The sequence below is a fragment of the Daphnia pulicaria genome, chromosome 4 (assembly GCF_021234035.1).
Source record: "Daphnia pulicaria isolate SC F1-1A chromosome 4, SC_F0-13Bv2, whole genome shotgun sequence".
Taxonomy (NCBI): Eukaryota; Metazoa; Arthropoda; class Branchiopoda; order Diplostraca; family Daphniidae; genus Daphnia; species Daphnia pulicaria.
This window is the reverse complement of record NC_060916.1, coordinates 178,162-193,758: the sequence shown is the minus strand read 5'-3', so window position 1 is coordinate 193,758 and position 15,597 is coordinate 178,162. Positions and strand designations below refer to the sequence as shown.

At 37.8% G+C, this 15,597-nt stretch overlaps 1 protein-coding gene, 2 long non-coding RNA genes and 1 pseudogene across 3 annotated transcripts; 2 read left to right on the top strand and 2 right to left on the bottom strand.

The window, feature by feature from the left end:
* Positions 1 to 492: 492 nt before the first annotated feature.
* On the top strand, positions 493 to 1,237 carry LOC124336621. Its single transcript, XR_006917132.1, has 3 exons — positions 493 to 852; positions 907 to 1,046; positions 1,120 to 1,237. It is a non-coding gene; the product is annotated as an uncharacterized LOC124336621 (long non-coding RNA).
* Positions 1,238 to 2,285: 1,048 nt separating this feature from the next.
* LOC124336655 lies at positions 2,286 to 5,798 on the bottom strand (annotated as a pseudogene).
* A 3,981-nt stretch (positions 5,799 to 9,779) lies between these two features.
* Positions 9,780 to 11,140, top strand: LOC124336654 (TD and POZ domain-containing protein 4-like). Its single transcript, XM_046790443.1, has 2 exons — positions 9,780 to 10,773; positions 10,848 to 11,140. The coding sequence occupies exons 1-2, from the start codon at positions 9,780 to 9,782 to the stop codon at positions 10,937 to 10,939; spliced, it is 1,086 nt and encodes a 361-aa protein (XP_046646399.1). The 3' UTR covers positions 10,940 to 11,140.
* Positions 11,141 to 13,843: 2,703 nt separating this feature from the next.
* Positions 13,844 to 15,407, bottom strand: LOC124336598. Its single transcript, XR_006917107.1, has 3 exons — positions 15,306 to 15,407; positions 15,006 to 15,241; positions 13,844 to 14,200 (listed from the first exon to the last, which is right to left on the bottom strand). It is a non-coding gene; the product is annotated as an uncharacterized LOC124336598 (long non-coding RNA).
* Between the last annotated feature and the right edge of the window lie 190 nt (positions 15,408 to 15,597).

The window sequence follows — 15,597 nt, the reverse complement described above, 5'->3', positions numbered from 1 at the left end:
TAAGTATGACGATAACCTGCCTTTGATTTTGTGTACACAAGATAAAGTACCAACGCCAAGTCACGATGAGTTGCCTCATTTGAATACTTTAAATATTTATTATAGGCATACACTGATACAAAGCCTCCATAGTCCATTCTCTTATTTCAGTATCTTCATTCGTTGATATCATTTCGACATACATGTACTCAAGTGTTCCCGATTTCTCTTTTATCTCTTTTAACAATGTCACAAGCAATGTCTCTTCGTTTGATTATAAGCTGCTCGGTCGCTCGTCGGTAAACAGATAAAGATAATTTGATCCATATATTCCCTGCTCAGTCAGGGTTTGTAGGGTTGTTGTTTTAATCAGACCGCCCCTAAGACAATGGTCTTTATCTGTGCCACTTCAACACACTACTGTGTGCACTACAGCTGTTATGAGTAGAACGTTTCATTGCTGATTTCACCAAAAATGAATGCATTTCTTTGTGTATGCAATCTACACTTATCATTTACCACATTTTTCGCAAACTATTTATCAAAATCAAATATCGCGCCGTTGAGCTGAAGAAATTGGCAACTGCGCGTCTCAATTCTGAGTTTCTGACGGAAGTTCGTCTGCAGTGCAGTGTACGGCGCTCTCGCGAGTCGCGAAATGAAGTATTGAAGTTTGAGCTCTTGGCATTGTTTCATTTGAGTAAGCATTTGAGACTTTGAGTAATAAGTCCGTTCACGGATAGTTTTCTATTGTTTCTGGACTTTTAGTAGTAGTACCGGTTGTCTTGTTACATGTGGTTGGAACAAAGAAATCGAGTCAAGATTCTATTTGCTTGAAACTGCCCAGGATTCTCAGATCACAATGGAAAAGTAGTAAAGCATGAGTAAGTTTCACCTTGAATTATCGATCCCTTCATGCTGAATTAGTAGAATTTTATCTCTTTGTGTGAAGAATTAAGCGATGAACAAATACCTAATGCAGTGGTCTCAAACATTCTGTTGCGGCCATAGCTACCCCAAATCAATGTAGCTTTGGTTTCCCATAACATGAATGACAACATTCTCGAGTAAGACTTTTAAAACTCTTGATTGTGTGCATTCTTATTAATAAGGAAAAAAATGTTATTGGTGTTTTAACAGATTCCTTATTTTTCTTCTCAGCCTCTGGAATCTTTGGGTTACAACCGACAAAGTGCATATACTGGTTTGATGCAAACATATCTTTGTTGAAGAAACTGATATTGCTGCTGTGTACCTGTACCTCCATCTATTCGAACAGTTGTTTGCTGATTTGTCCAATACAGTCTGACACAGGTGGCTCCCTGGAGGATATGTTTGACAAACCAGTCTAAAGATGCTTAGGAAACAAACAAATAACAAAGGCCACAGACAATGAGGCTAACAACTCAGTTCCCAGTGTTGTGTCAAAGTTCAAATCAATTAATTGTTTGATTGCAGTGATTGGAGATGGACGTCAACGTAATCAGAGGAATTTATCCTGGCAACCTGAGCCAACACCACCGACATCGAAGAGAAATACCAAACGAAATTCATCAAAGTTGAGGCAACAGGTAAGAACTTTTCTCTATATGTCGCGAATTTTAATTTGAACTGCGAAATGTCGACGAGTGCACATGCTCCAACAGTGGATGCATTAGCAATCGTTTAATTAACTAACAGACATGATTTAATTGAAATTTTTATGTTGGTCTCTCTTTTCTTTGATTTTTTTAAATTTTTTTAAACGACCGTTGTGATTTTCACACCGAACGAATAAATGGCGCGTCTGTCCATTTCATTCGGTGGGTGAAATTCACATTTTGTAGTAAAATTCATATTTTGTAAATTAAAACCAAAAAAAGTGAAACGCATTTACTAAAGATAACCGAGATACGTTGGGAATAAAAGCCTTTTTATTCTAGCGTTAATTTGATTTTGAGCTGCGACAAGAAAACGAATTGAGAATTTTTTTTTTTTAATGAAAATCTGGCAAGTAAAATGAGTTTCTCACGTCGCCTGTCCTTAGTTTTAGAGATAGACAAACGAATTTTTCTGGACGAGTGCTCAACTGAAATGCGAAATCACTAGTAAAAAAAAATTATTTGAAAATTTCGATCCGTAAGTTAATTAGACGCGAATGAATTTTCTCCCATTTATAGTCCACCCTGAATTTTGTAAATCTGGCAATGAAAATTGGTTTTTTGTTTGTAAATTTTTTGAAATGAACAAATGAATTATCTTCCTTTTCCCCTTAAAATATCCCTTCCCCAAATGTTCGTGTCGGCGTACATTTTTTATGTTGGACCTCAAAGGGACGCTACAATTTTCTCCTCCAACATGAAACCCGTGAACTCGCACAAAACGTTGAGATTGGCCCTAGAAAAAGACGAGGAGAAGAGATCAGTGAAACTAGGTAGTCCCGAAATCACCACCCAGACTTGATCGCCTTTTTTCAAGTTCAGCAGCGACTGGAGGGTCAACGGACGAAATTTATCATTGTTGCTCCAGCGCTGATCCTCGCGCTTTGCGCTGATCCATTGATTATCAGGGCTTTTTTCCTTTAGAATAGAACTCATCCCGATTATTTCCCCGTTCAAAATAAGAAAAGAAAAAAACCCAATAGGAGATGAATCTTTGAAATTCGCCACTCCCGCGAATGAGAAAAAATAAATTCCCGGTCGCGGTGCCGTGAATTTCCCCGATGTCAAATTCATGGAGTTTCCCTCGTTCACCCGCGCAAAATCGAACTGGACCGGAGTTCCAGTTGTGTTGAATTCAGTCCCTCTCTGGACGTAGAAATGGACGGGCGCCGATTTGACGTCAAAGTATCCAATCCATTTTTGATTATCTGTAAACAAAAGAATTAGACATTCAATAACAATAGAAATAATTACATGACTTACCATTTTGATTATTAGGATGAAAGTCACAGTAAATCATCTCCATCTTCTTAGATCCTTTGACAGAAAAGAATCCGCTCAGTTTATGTCCCATTCGCCGTAGATCTTCACACGAGGTTGGCATTTGACCAATGTCAACTATTTCACTCGTTCGGGCTTTGAAATTTAAATTTAAATTCTTTTAATCGAGTCACATAAAACAATTCATTCATAATTTTACCATTTAATTTGGTCACCAAATCCGCAATAACCGACTTGGTGCTGCTCAATTCCGTTCTCGTTGAGGCCAAATTTGTTTTTGCAGTTTCCAAATCATTTGAGGTTGCTGAACCATTTCATTCGATTACAATTTAAGCAATTTCACATATTTTAAGAAGTTAATATGTACCTCTCCAATTTCTTTTAAGTTTTTCTTCAGTGACTTTTAGATCTTGACGTAATTGATTTGAATTCACTACACAATCAAAGAAAACAAAATTTAATTGATAAAATTTTTCTCAATTTCGTTCAATATTCGTATTAATATTTACTTTTGAGCTCAGTTGAAATATTCCCGGCCGTTATTTTTGTCTCTGCCAATTCTTTTTCGGTCGCTAAATTTATTGAAAAGGTTTTAGCTTTCGGATTTTATCTGATTAAAAAAAAATAAGGTAAAATACTCTTTAATTTCGAAGATAAACCATCGAGGTTTTTGGTTAAATCAGCTCTCGTTGTCACCAACTCCTTTTTAGTCTCTGTATTAATAAAAACACAATCAAATGGAATATTTAATGCATTATGAGATTGTAGATTGCAATAATAAAAAATATCTTGAACTTGAAAAAAATTTTCTTGTAAAATTTTTTTCCAGTGCAACGATTAAATACCATTTAATTGGGCAGATAAATCATGGACGTTGGCCTTCGTTTTCTCCAACTCCTTTTTAGTCCCTGCACACAACATTTAAATGCAGTTTTCGCCAAATCATAAATAATTCAAAATACCTTCTAATTTATTATTTGTATTAGTTAAATCGCTTTTCGCATTTCTCAGTTCGGTATTCGTTTTCACCAAAGTGTTCACGGTTGCGCTTAACAGCTCAGTGGTGACTGCAATTCAATTCCAATTATTTGTCAAGTTATTTGTTAATAAATTAATCGAATGTTTCGTCTTTCTCTTTTCAAACCTTTGAGTTCGTCCTTTAAATTGTTCCATTCGTCAGTGACAGTCAATTCTGTGTGTTCTAAAAATTTTATCGGCGCAAACAGTTCGGCGGTCGTGTAACGGACACGTACGTTGCGATCCTGAAACGATTGAGAATCACGAAATTTGCCCAAATTGATTCTGCTCAATTGCATCGGTTTGGGCACAAATTTCTCTCCGTCCCATTCGACGTGATTTCTACTTTCCTGTAATAATTTTTCAACCTCTTCCTTCAAAATTTCGACACGCCGGGAACTATCGGAATCGGTTGCCATTTTCCCTGAAATTGTTGAACTGATTCTGTCCACGTCAGCCCAACTGCTTAAGTCGTAATTGTGTTGGATTCTTTCTTTATTCTCTAACTTTCTGTCGTGTTCATCCGAACTTTTCTTGGCGTTTTCACTCTTCTCGTTTTCTCGTTCGGCATTGTGCGTGTTACTATTTTCTACTCCAACTTTAGCGCCAATACTAACGCCCCACCCACCGCCACTGACTTCCGTGTCAACTTTGTTGGTATTCGATTTGTCGTCGCGAGTTTTATTGCGGCTGGTTTGCCCTTGTTCCGTTGCTTGTGATCTTCTCATTTCATTTTCATTAGCATCTTTCGATTCATTTTCGCGACGGATTTGTTCCTCTCGTCTTTTCTCCGCGTCTTTATTACTCGAAGTTAATTTTTCTCTTATTTCAGACTGCCTCTCCGCTTTTTGGAACATGTCCGCCAATTTCTTTTGAGTTTCCTTATCCAGTTTGTTGATGATTTCATTCAAAGTTTTCGTCGTCTTGTCCGGCCGGTAATTGTCGTCATTCCAGAAAACAGAGTCCCACATTTTGTCATTTTGCTCTTTGATGGTCGTTCTGGATGTGACCAGCAAATCTTTTAAAATGCTCAAAATTTGAAACTCCGTGTCAGGAGATCCGACCTCAGAGTCGTCAAATGTGTCCATTCGGATGTTGTTGAGCGTTTCCGTCAACATTTTCTTCTCGTCGTTGGCCGTCAGAAAAATTTGGTTTTTGTCTCCAAATTTCTGTAAAAGAGTCGAGACCATTTGACCGGAAGTGACGCTGTCGATGCTGATGGTCGTCTGTTTGGTTTGCGACGTCTGCCATGACAAACTGTACAGGAGTTTGAAATGGTCGAATTGAGTGGGATCCGATCGCATTTCATTGGCCAGTTCGTCGCATATTTTCTGCTCATAACACGACAGAGAAAGTCTCAAGGTTTTGCTCTTGTCATAATTCTTCCACACCGGCGATAGCGAATAATCTGTTGCGGGTATTTCGCTGGCGAGAATGACCTTCTCCAAGGGAATGACTCTCACTTTATCGGATTGTATTTCTTGACCGATGGATTTGTTTAAATGTTTGACAACTTCATTTTGGACTTTGTCGTTCCACATTTCCACACGAAATCGCATCTCTGGCTGTTTCGTCACCCTGTTCAATCTACTAACGGCACTTTGGTGGTCCAGCAGCGCAATGGGGGAATAGAAATATTTTTTCTCGCTGGCAGTTGTCGTTGCTTTGTGATTATTGGCGTGTTCGTAAATTTCAATGAGAAAGTTGCCGTACTCCATGGAACTTAACGTATCTGGTGAGATTTGCAGTTTCGCCCAAGAAGAAGAACCGCCGGGGTTGTCCAATCGGCAGTTGCAGCAAACGGCAGCTGCAGCAAACGGCAGCCAAAAATATGACGAGGATGCACCTCATTTGTGTAGTAGCCATTTCCGTTCAAAACTTGTAATAGTAAATAAGAATTCATTTTTAGATGATGCCGTGAACCAGTATTAGATTTATTGACACTTAAATGGACGTTTCAAACTAAACGGGAACTCGCGAATTACTGCGCATTCATACAGAAACATTGGGCAGACTCATTCTGGTTCGCGCCTTCACGGTAAAACACTAAAAACTTATTTATTTATTGTTTTACTTTGTTTGATTAAAGTTCAGCATCGAGTGGAACACTAAACATGCAGAGATGTAATTTAATATTTCTAAGGAAGTAACATTTCTGGTGGACCAACAAATCCTCAATCAGTTAAACAAAAATCCCGCGCAAATGAAATAGAACTAATGAAAGGATCACAGAAATCTCGAATGACACTCATATTGCTCTACGTCAGTGTTAGCCAACGACACCAAATCATTAGTATTGAAGATGGTACATTATTGCTCTTTTCATTGCTACTGTGGTCGACTGTGGTTACCTACTGAATGTTGACTAATTGATGGCCAAATCCAAACTGCACATTCAAAATCGTATGGTCTAATGACCCCAACTTGGTTTGTTTTAAAATATAAGCATAGTATAGTAGTAGAATTTCTAACAAGTAAAAATTTACTGTTTGAATCTGTGTGTTTTGGCATCTCAATTTATTCTTCTCTATAAATTTGTCTCTCTTAAAAATGTGAAAAATTCTGCGTTAGAATATAATTGGATTCAAGCAAATGTCAAAAAATAGAAAGAAGAAATGGAAATAAATTTATTTCCGGCGTGCCTTTTATTTTGCGACCCACAAAGATCCACAAAGATCTCAGATTCTGGGTTGGCTGTTCCCCAACATTCCTGTATGACTGGCCGTTGTTTATCATGACGGTGCGAGTTATAAAAGGATAAAATTCTGTCTTTCATTTGAGGAAAACTTTCGAGGATTACAGCACTTTGAAGCACCGATTCACTTGAGACGATATTTGCTAGAATTATGTCAAATTTATTGCCAACACGACTGTTGAGTTTTGAGTTCCTTTAACATAATCCCGGCCGTGAATTCGATTCTGCCAAATTTTTTCAATCGCTAAATTTATTGATTAAAGGTTTTTGCAATTAAATCTATTATTTTATTTATTTTTTTTTTTTTTTCAGTATAACAAGAATGCCATTAATTTTGTAGATAAATCATCATTTTTTTTTGTCTCCGAATTTCTTTTAAAAGAGTAGAGATGGTTGAGAGTTTGAGATGGGGTAAATGTTCGGAAGTGGATCGCATTTTTTTTTATTTGTCCGCACGGGAAATAGAAAATTATCCTCCATGGGTAATTAGGCATGGCGCTCGTCAAAATCAAAAATTACCTTCTCCAAGGAGAGTACTCTCACTTTATCGGATTGTATTTCTTGACCGACGATTTCATTAAAATTTTTGATCACTTCATTTTCAACCTTGTTGTTCCTCATTTCGACACAGAATCTCATCGCCGATTGATTCGTCACCTTGTTGTAAATACCAACGACATCTCAGTGGCCAATGGGCAGTGGTAATATTTTTTCTCGCTAGACGTTAATTTGTCATTATTGGCGTGTTGGTAAAATTCAACGAGAAAGTTGCTGTATGTACTCCATGAAACTTAACGTAATCGCTAATCGGTGAGATTTTTAGTTCTGCTCAAGAAGTTGGGGTTGTCTGATTGGCATTAACCGCAAACGGCTATAAAGATGGCGAGGATGCATTTTATTGGGATCGTAACCATTTTCAATGGGGATTTGTTTGGGGGAATTTGTTTTTGTAATTGCGACAATTGAAAAATCAAGTTTTTGAAATCAATTCCACAGAAAAATGAAACAGGTTTACCTTATAGATGATAAAAAAGCACAGGTACACTTGAGACAATATTCACTAAATTTTTTTATCGGTTTTATTGACACGACTGTTGACGTATAAGTTTGAAACCGAATAGGGACTCATAATTTTAAACATAAATATCATGACAGATTCATTCGAATTGGGTTTCTGCGAATAACCTTGAGAGTTGAAGATAAAACAGAATGTCATCTGATCCGCCAAGGTTTTATAAACAGAATCCCGAGTATACAAACAGATTCTCGATTCTTTTAAAAACGATGTACCAAAACAAATAAAATAAGATATTAGAAAAATTTCGAACAAGCTGCATATTTCACATTGAAATGAGTTTGGCGAGCTGACAACTATAGTGACTCTGAGTGGCTTGAAAGAGTTAGGAATTTCACTTACCAAAATTTGTTATCATTGCAAATGTCATTGAACAAGAGCTGAGTCGCCTGAGAAAGAGCCGAATAGCCCGTGTGGCTAAAGTCTTTGCAATTATAAAACGAATCAGAGGAATCGCGATAAGCGTACTGGACACGTTGGGAAAAGGCACAGACACGAACATATTCTTCGGCAAGCGCATTGCTCGAGTCCCACGTCCGGATATTTTTTTGATCTCTATAATACATTTAAAAAAAATCCCATTTGAACAGTAAATCAGATAAAATTAATCTCGTCATTTTTAAATCAGTAAAACTAGGAATACTATTTAAAAGAGAAAAAAATTTACATCAATATATTAATCTCACCCAAGTATTTGGCGAATGGCTTGATTGTAGTAATGAATTTTCTCTGAATGTACGTCTGAATTATAACCATCGATTTTTATAAAGAGTTCCACCGTTGGATACTGGTTTAGCCAAATGACTTGGCTGACCTTCGCCAATTGGCCGAGGCTGGCCACAAGTTTCGTTAGTTTCCTCTTGTAAAGTTTGAAATTTTGGGGTTATATTACCTGTTGACAATAAGAAGGTACTAGGCCTATTCAACCTACCGGGCGCTCTAGCTTCCGGGCCGTTGATCGCCATTTCTGTTGGTATTTCTTCCATAAGGCGAGCGTCATAATCGTTATTAAGTTGGAAATTATACTCAGACGACAATAATGGACGGGCCAGCAGGAAGAAACGATTAAATTGCTGGGGTCTATTTAGCCAAGGACTTATTGTCCCTTGGGCCGTAGTTGCCATAAGGAAACAACAGACCATCATTGCGATCTATCAATAACGAATAGGAATAATAGTAACAAATAATAACAATAAGGCAGAATAAAACTTGACTATGGTTAAAAAAACTATGGTTGAAACTATTAAAAAAAAATTGATTTTAAACTATTTGAGATATAAGAAAATAAGTTTGTGATATAATTACCATTAAAAAAGACACGGATGCAGACGATTTGGTCATCTTACTAATATAATTTTTCGGGACAAGGAGCGTGAAAGAAGCGTTCAGGTCGGCAGCTGCGGTGGGATGACTGACGAGATGAATTCGTTCGATATTTATAGGTCCCAACTATCACACAGCGGAGATGCGGAGACTTGCAGGAATTCACACACAATATAAAATACGCGCATGTCAATAAAAAACAACAACAAAAATTCTCTTCTCAGACATCTAGCAAAAAGGATGGCGACAGTTTAATTAGTTTATTGTTTTTTTATGATTGCGGGAATTGGACATCTTTTGTCAAGATTTGAGAGACTTTGGCCGTTTGCCTACAGGATTCCGCAGCATCGGACATTGACAACTATCTTGATATTAAGTGGAATTTGTGTAACCTTGGACTTACTTGCATATGACATGCATGTTTGTTTTTTTTAGAGATGAGACATTTTCGAAATATGCGAAGCGTACTATATTACACATGGCTGGCATTGGCTATATCGAAACTTATTGAAAAACAAAAACAATTGCGTATTACCAACATTATTATTGACCTTCAAACGTTTCTCAGAATTGCTTTTTCCAAAAAATTCCCTGTAAGCCCAAAACGACGCTTTGTCGATTTCTACCGAGTTCGCAGTGGCCTGACCGCCTGATGGACCAGTAGTTTGCTGTTCTTTATTGAGAAGAGTTATTGGTGTTTCATTCGTCCTCCAGCGAAAGGCGTTGTTTCATTATTGTGAATTTGTTGGCCGTATATCGTGCAGTTAAAATGGAGACACAAGTCATCGCTAACTCTGCCCCTTCAACGAAATCGGAACTACCGGCGATTTCATCTTATTGTTGCCAAACGAAGGGTGTGATTAATGAAATCGATTTCGAATGGACGGTTGAACGACTATCGTTTTTTGGTAGTTTAGGAATAGACTGGGAAAGATTGATATCGGGCGAGTTTTCCGATGGAAGCATATTAAAGCTGGATCTTTATCCGTCTGGCGATTATCTAGAAATCAGACTACTGAATCTTTCCATTAATATGAAATATCCTATGGCAGTAGATATCACAGTTTGCGATGAGAATTGCAAGACAATTTTCCAGAACACTAGTGGTATTTTGGGATATACATATTTTGGAAATCCTAGTGTTGTTCTTCGGATTACCAAAAAAAGCTTGCTAGAGACTTGGGACTTTGTGAATGGAAAAACTACCATTCGTTGCAAAATCAAAAGTTTGATCAGAAAGCAACTAACGGGAAAGGCTACAACAGCAGAGATACATCTTCACGACAAGACACAGACCAGAGACAATGATAAGCAGGATCTTATTCTTCATCAACACGAAGAGTTATTTGAAAAAATGCCCTTCTTAAGTGATGTCACTTTTAACGTCCGTGGCCAAAAATTTCCAGCTCATATTATCATTTTGGCCATGAGGAGTCCAGTGTTTGCAGCCATGTTTCAGCACCCAACGAAAGAGATGCTGTCCGGAAATGTGGAAGTGGAGGACGTCGATCCCGATGTCTTTCAAGAAGTTCTTCGCTATTTATACACCGGCCTGACACGATCGACAACCCTGGACGTTATGGCACCTGAACTTTTGGTCGTTGCGGACAAGTATTTGCTGGAAGAATTGAAAACTCGTTGTGAAACACATCTGATACGCAAGATGTCCAGCAAGAACTGCCTGGATTTGCTGTCACTCACCACCCACCATCCAGCGGAGCACCTGAAGAAATATGCCGTCGAGTACTTCCGCCGTTATCCGAGTAAGTTAACGTTGAAATAATTTTATGATAAAAAAATTTTCTTTTATTAATCGTTGTTCTCATTGTTTGTCTAGATGAAGTCATGGGAACGGACAACTGGAAAAAGCTGAAGGAAGAAAATCCGGCGTTGTTGTGCGACTTGCAGCAGATGGTTCTCACTGTCTAGAAAGGCCTCATTCATTCAATACTGTTTGTCAGTCTATTTCCTTTCTGTTACCTTTTTTAACATGGAGTTATTCCCGTTGGAGAAAGTCAGCTCATTTCAGTTATTTTCTTGCTAAGAACAACTAAAACACGCATATTTTGCTGTTTGTTTCATGTGGTATCGACACGACAATTTTTTTTTAAATACAATGGTTTAAAAGTTTTTTTGTCCGGATGATTTATTTCAGTTTATTAAGATAATTTATTGGGGAAAGTAGGTTACTACGATTCTTCCGCTCAAAGAAATCGGAGCAAATAACATTTTCATTGGGTCTACTACACTAACGATAGCAACAGATATTCAAATGTGGAATTTTTAAACTCACATAAAGGTTAAACGAAAAGCGATGCCAATAGATCACAATAGATTACATATGCCTGGTAAACCTATTACCTAACAATTCGCAACAGTCATTTGAAGGGTAATCAAGTTCGGTTGAATCTCGCAAAATATCGTGTAGTGCTTTTTAGCGTGCAGTGTATTTTAATTTTAAAAGGAAACAGACAACCACCAGAGTCTCAAGAAAATTAAGACAAGCACACAGCACATCGTGCACACAGGATGGCATTCCCAGATAACTTAGATGCAGTGCTCACTTCCAATTGATTCATGGCAAAACCAAAGCAATGCAGATGGTACAAAATTACGTCTTTTCTAAACGAAGCTAAGACGATACCCACGAGCAGGTCAACTTGGCTCGCACTTGACATTTGTATGGATTTGAATTTTCTACTTCTATTGGCCAGTTCAAAGTAATGAGCAAATACGCTGTTGCTATATAAATTTAACCGAGGCAACCACCAAGGGCGTTGGCCAGCTAGTATATAAGATGATGACATCAGCAACTATCCAGTCGTAACTCTGCTCGCTGTCACATCCTTTCAATTCTATAACGAACAATTCCCTACAAATTATTGTATTCCTTCCATGCTGTTATTTGAATTTCAATACGTCTCCTCGAATAGAGCGCCTTAACCGCCTGACACCCACCAACCACGTGAATAGGCGACACCCTTTGCAGTGAAACAGGCCTTTATTTTTTCTCTGAAACCTTCGACTATTGATGCCGGTGAACAGAAGAGCAATTTGCACAGCTATAATTCTCAAAGGACGCGGGAACATGAATGTATAAAATATTCAAAATATTTTCAATTATGATTTACCACGATTCCTTCGTCTAGGTCCAGTGGTCCAGTCGCTTGCTGGAATTGTAGGGCAAGTTTATTACCGCTGCATCCGACTTAATCCATCCATCCAGCATTTAAGAAGACCTGACGGATTGATCCAGGCGATTGTATAGCATCTAGCGGAGAAATTCTTTACTACTTATCTGCCATTGCTATTCATCGTCTGCTACTTAACTTTTTCATTTCTCACGTGGTCGGAGTGGAGACGGTCGCCTGATGGTCGCCATTTGTGCATTTATTTTTCCTGGGATTTGAAAATTCCTTTAGTTAGTTGGTTATCTCTCTTCTAGTTGTGCTACTAAGTATTGTTAAATATTAATTGTAGCCATTTCGATTTCACCGATTTCACAAAAAATTTATCCCTCTCAAACAGTATCGAATTTGTTCTTGTCCAGCCCAGATTTTGATTCATTGCTCAAAGTGACTTACATAGACATTTTCCAAAAATAGTTTTGTTCTGTTTTCATTTAAGTTAGAATAGTCAATCAACCAAAAAATTATTTGTGTTAATCTGATTTTTGAACAGTTCTATTCTATTCAGATTCCCTGACTTCAGAAGTTGAAGACGGTGAGGTGTTGAGAGATCTGCCAGGACTCGGATTCATCACCAAATTATTTCATGTAGTAATTTACCTATGTTAAGACAAGTGAACACTCTGATTATATTGTGATTCCGTTTCCTAAGTTGAGACATGACAATTTTCGTAAAAGGTTTTTTTGGTGTTAAGATTCATTGTTGACAAGAACATCAATTTGAAGATTTTTTTTATTGGGGGAAGGCACTTGGGATTCTTTAATTTATTTCTGAGGGTGGGCGAGGTGGCAAGATTCAAAATTAACTGTAAATTCCTTAACCCTTGTTCTGTGGTGATATTTTTATTTGAGAAGAACAATTTTCTAAAATGAAAATTTTCTTTTCTGTGTTAGGATTCATTCTTGAAAGCAATTAGTTCATTGGTACCTTTTTTGGGAGGGATGATTATTTTTATTTTTATTTTCGAGGGCAAGATTAAATTTTTATCTGTTACCTTGTTTCGTGGTTGTGAAGGTTAGATTCAGTTTTGAAGTGTTAATTTGAAGTACTTAATATTTATTTTGTTCGTGGTCCTATAAAATTTACTTCTTAAAGCGGTTTCATAATGAATGGTCAGTTTATTTTGATCGTTTGCTTGAATTGACCGTGAATTGATTTTCCTGACTTGTAACAGGCGTTGGTATTTTTGATGCAAGGCTGCAATCTTCTCATGGCTAGGGGCATTTTTATCGAAGTCATTGTGACAGTTCTCCGATCGATCAGCAAGTTCATGTTGTCTTAACATTCAGAAAGATAAATGATTGGGTAAAATTTTGCTTTTTTATTTGAGTGGTGTTAGGAGATTCACCAGCTTTCCTATCAAACTAGAAAAAATATATATATTTGTTGTACAACATCAAGTTAATATGAAAATAAAAATTCTTAAAGTTAAATGTGAAATAAAAACAATTAAAAATAAATAACTGGAATTGCATTTATTTTCCCACCTCCGCCCACAATTCCTCCACTTTCCATACAATATACATACATTCATACAAACATACATACACTTAAGTTAACCCATTGGCTGCCACGCCATACAACCCGTAGGTTGTTGTCTACTTCTCTACGCGCCATGTCTGAAGGATCCATGACCAAGGTGGGACTTGCCATTGCTGACAAGTCCGGGCTGACACGGTGACAGGAGAAGATGGAATGCACAACCTCTAGAATCCATCACCGTATCGACAAGGGGGAAGTCCCTATGGTGCATTGCCTAACAGGGCCTTTCGGCGAATCTGGGGCTGGTGCAACTGTCCGACCCCGTGGCAAATAAACCACGAGACCGAACAGCGCGGGCCCGTGCTACAGAGCTAACATGGGGGGAACAAAGGCGTGGCAGCCAACGGGTTAACTAACACAAAACATATTAACAACAACAAATGATGATCCGCAGCTGACATTTTTGACACACTGGCGACGTTTTTGGTGTCGGTCTTCTCAACGTCTCCTCTGCAATACCTGAAAGAGAAAACAATTCTTATGAAATGACATGGCAATTTAAGTTACACATTGGTAAAAGGATCAGATTTTCTGCTCTAAACTTAAATAGGGCACTTATATTTGCTTAAAATCTAGCTGGCAATATCGAGAAATCTACGCAGAACAAAGCTCACTTACTAGTTTCATGCAAATTTTCCGGAACTATACCGGACGTAAGCGATAGCGCCTTAACCATTGAGCTCCCGTCAAAATAAACCAGATATTCGTGATCTCCATGAAATTTGGGGTCGATTAGGTGTGATTTAAACGAAATCTAAAATTTGGCCAAAATCGAGAATTTTCCTGAACTCAGGATAATTCTCGAAACCGGAAGTACGCGTACGTACAAACAAAAATATGAACTTTACCACAAATTTTACGAGGATCATGAATATGTGGTTCTTTTGTGCGTAGAATAAAAATGTACTGAACTACGGACTGAAATTAGAAAACCGGAAGTAGAAAAAAAACACATTATAAAAAATTTAACAAGTGAGCTTTGTTGGAGGAATAGTTATCGTCAGTGTTCACTAAAAAATTTCCAGACAACAGCTGCCGATAAATTTTTAAAGAGATTTGCAAAGTAACTGAAACCGACTGTTTTGACAGCTGAAAATGATCAAAAAGTCATCTAGCGTTAGAAAAAAGAAACGTCTAAGTAACATACTAACACTTCTTTTACGCGCAAAAAGGGCCTGATTTTGGAATTATTACACAGACAGAGAGTTTAACGCAAATAGATTACTAGTAGATAATCTACGAAAATAAGTCAATTGTCCGGTACCTGGCCATAATCCCTTGGTGAGTGACTGCAGGTGTGTCACAGCAACTGAAGTGATCCAACTCGCCAGTGAAGCAAGAAAAGTTGTGTAGCAGCACAAGAAGCGCTGAAGCAGTGAAGCTGGATGAGCGTACGTCTTGAAGATGAGGATGGAGCAGAACGTTGGTGGAAGTCCCTAGCTTCTGTCATGGACAAAATCCAGCATTGACTCAAGGATGTCCGTGGGCATCTTGCGTGCTCTGTAAAAAAAAATGTGTTGCATTAATGAAAACATAAAAATAAAAAAAGCATATCAATCTTTACCTTTTCTAAGAAGCACACTGAAATGTTCATGATGAAAAGCAGTAATAATTGAATTACAGCAACCAACTGCATTACTCCTTAGATGGGATAAATTTTGCTGATGCTAAAGAAAGTGTTATGAAATACTGCGGTAGCGTGGTGATAGGTGATATTGATGCTTAACTTTTTTTTCCTTTTCCCTGTTTGACCATGTCGTTGTTTGACCAGGTAACGGATATTAGGATGATCAGGACCAGGATGTTTGACCAGGTAATCTCCACTTCAGTAAATGTTAAATGTAATCGCGCTTTAC

What these genes read in the sequence shown, in the direction of transcription:
- LOC124336654 (XM_046790443.1), top strand. Translation starts at nt 9,780, where the DNA reads ATGGAGACACAAGTCATCGCTAACTCTGCCCCTTCAACGAAATCGGAA. An exon ending in GTACTTCCGCCGTTATCCGA is followed by an intron (nt 10,774 to 10,847) that starts GTAAGTTAACGT and finishes TTGTTTGTCTAG; the next exon opens with ATGAAGTCATGGGAACGGAC.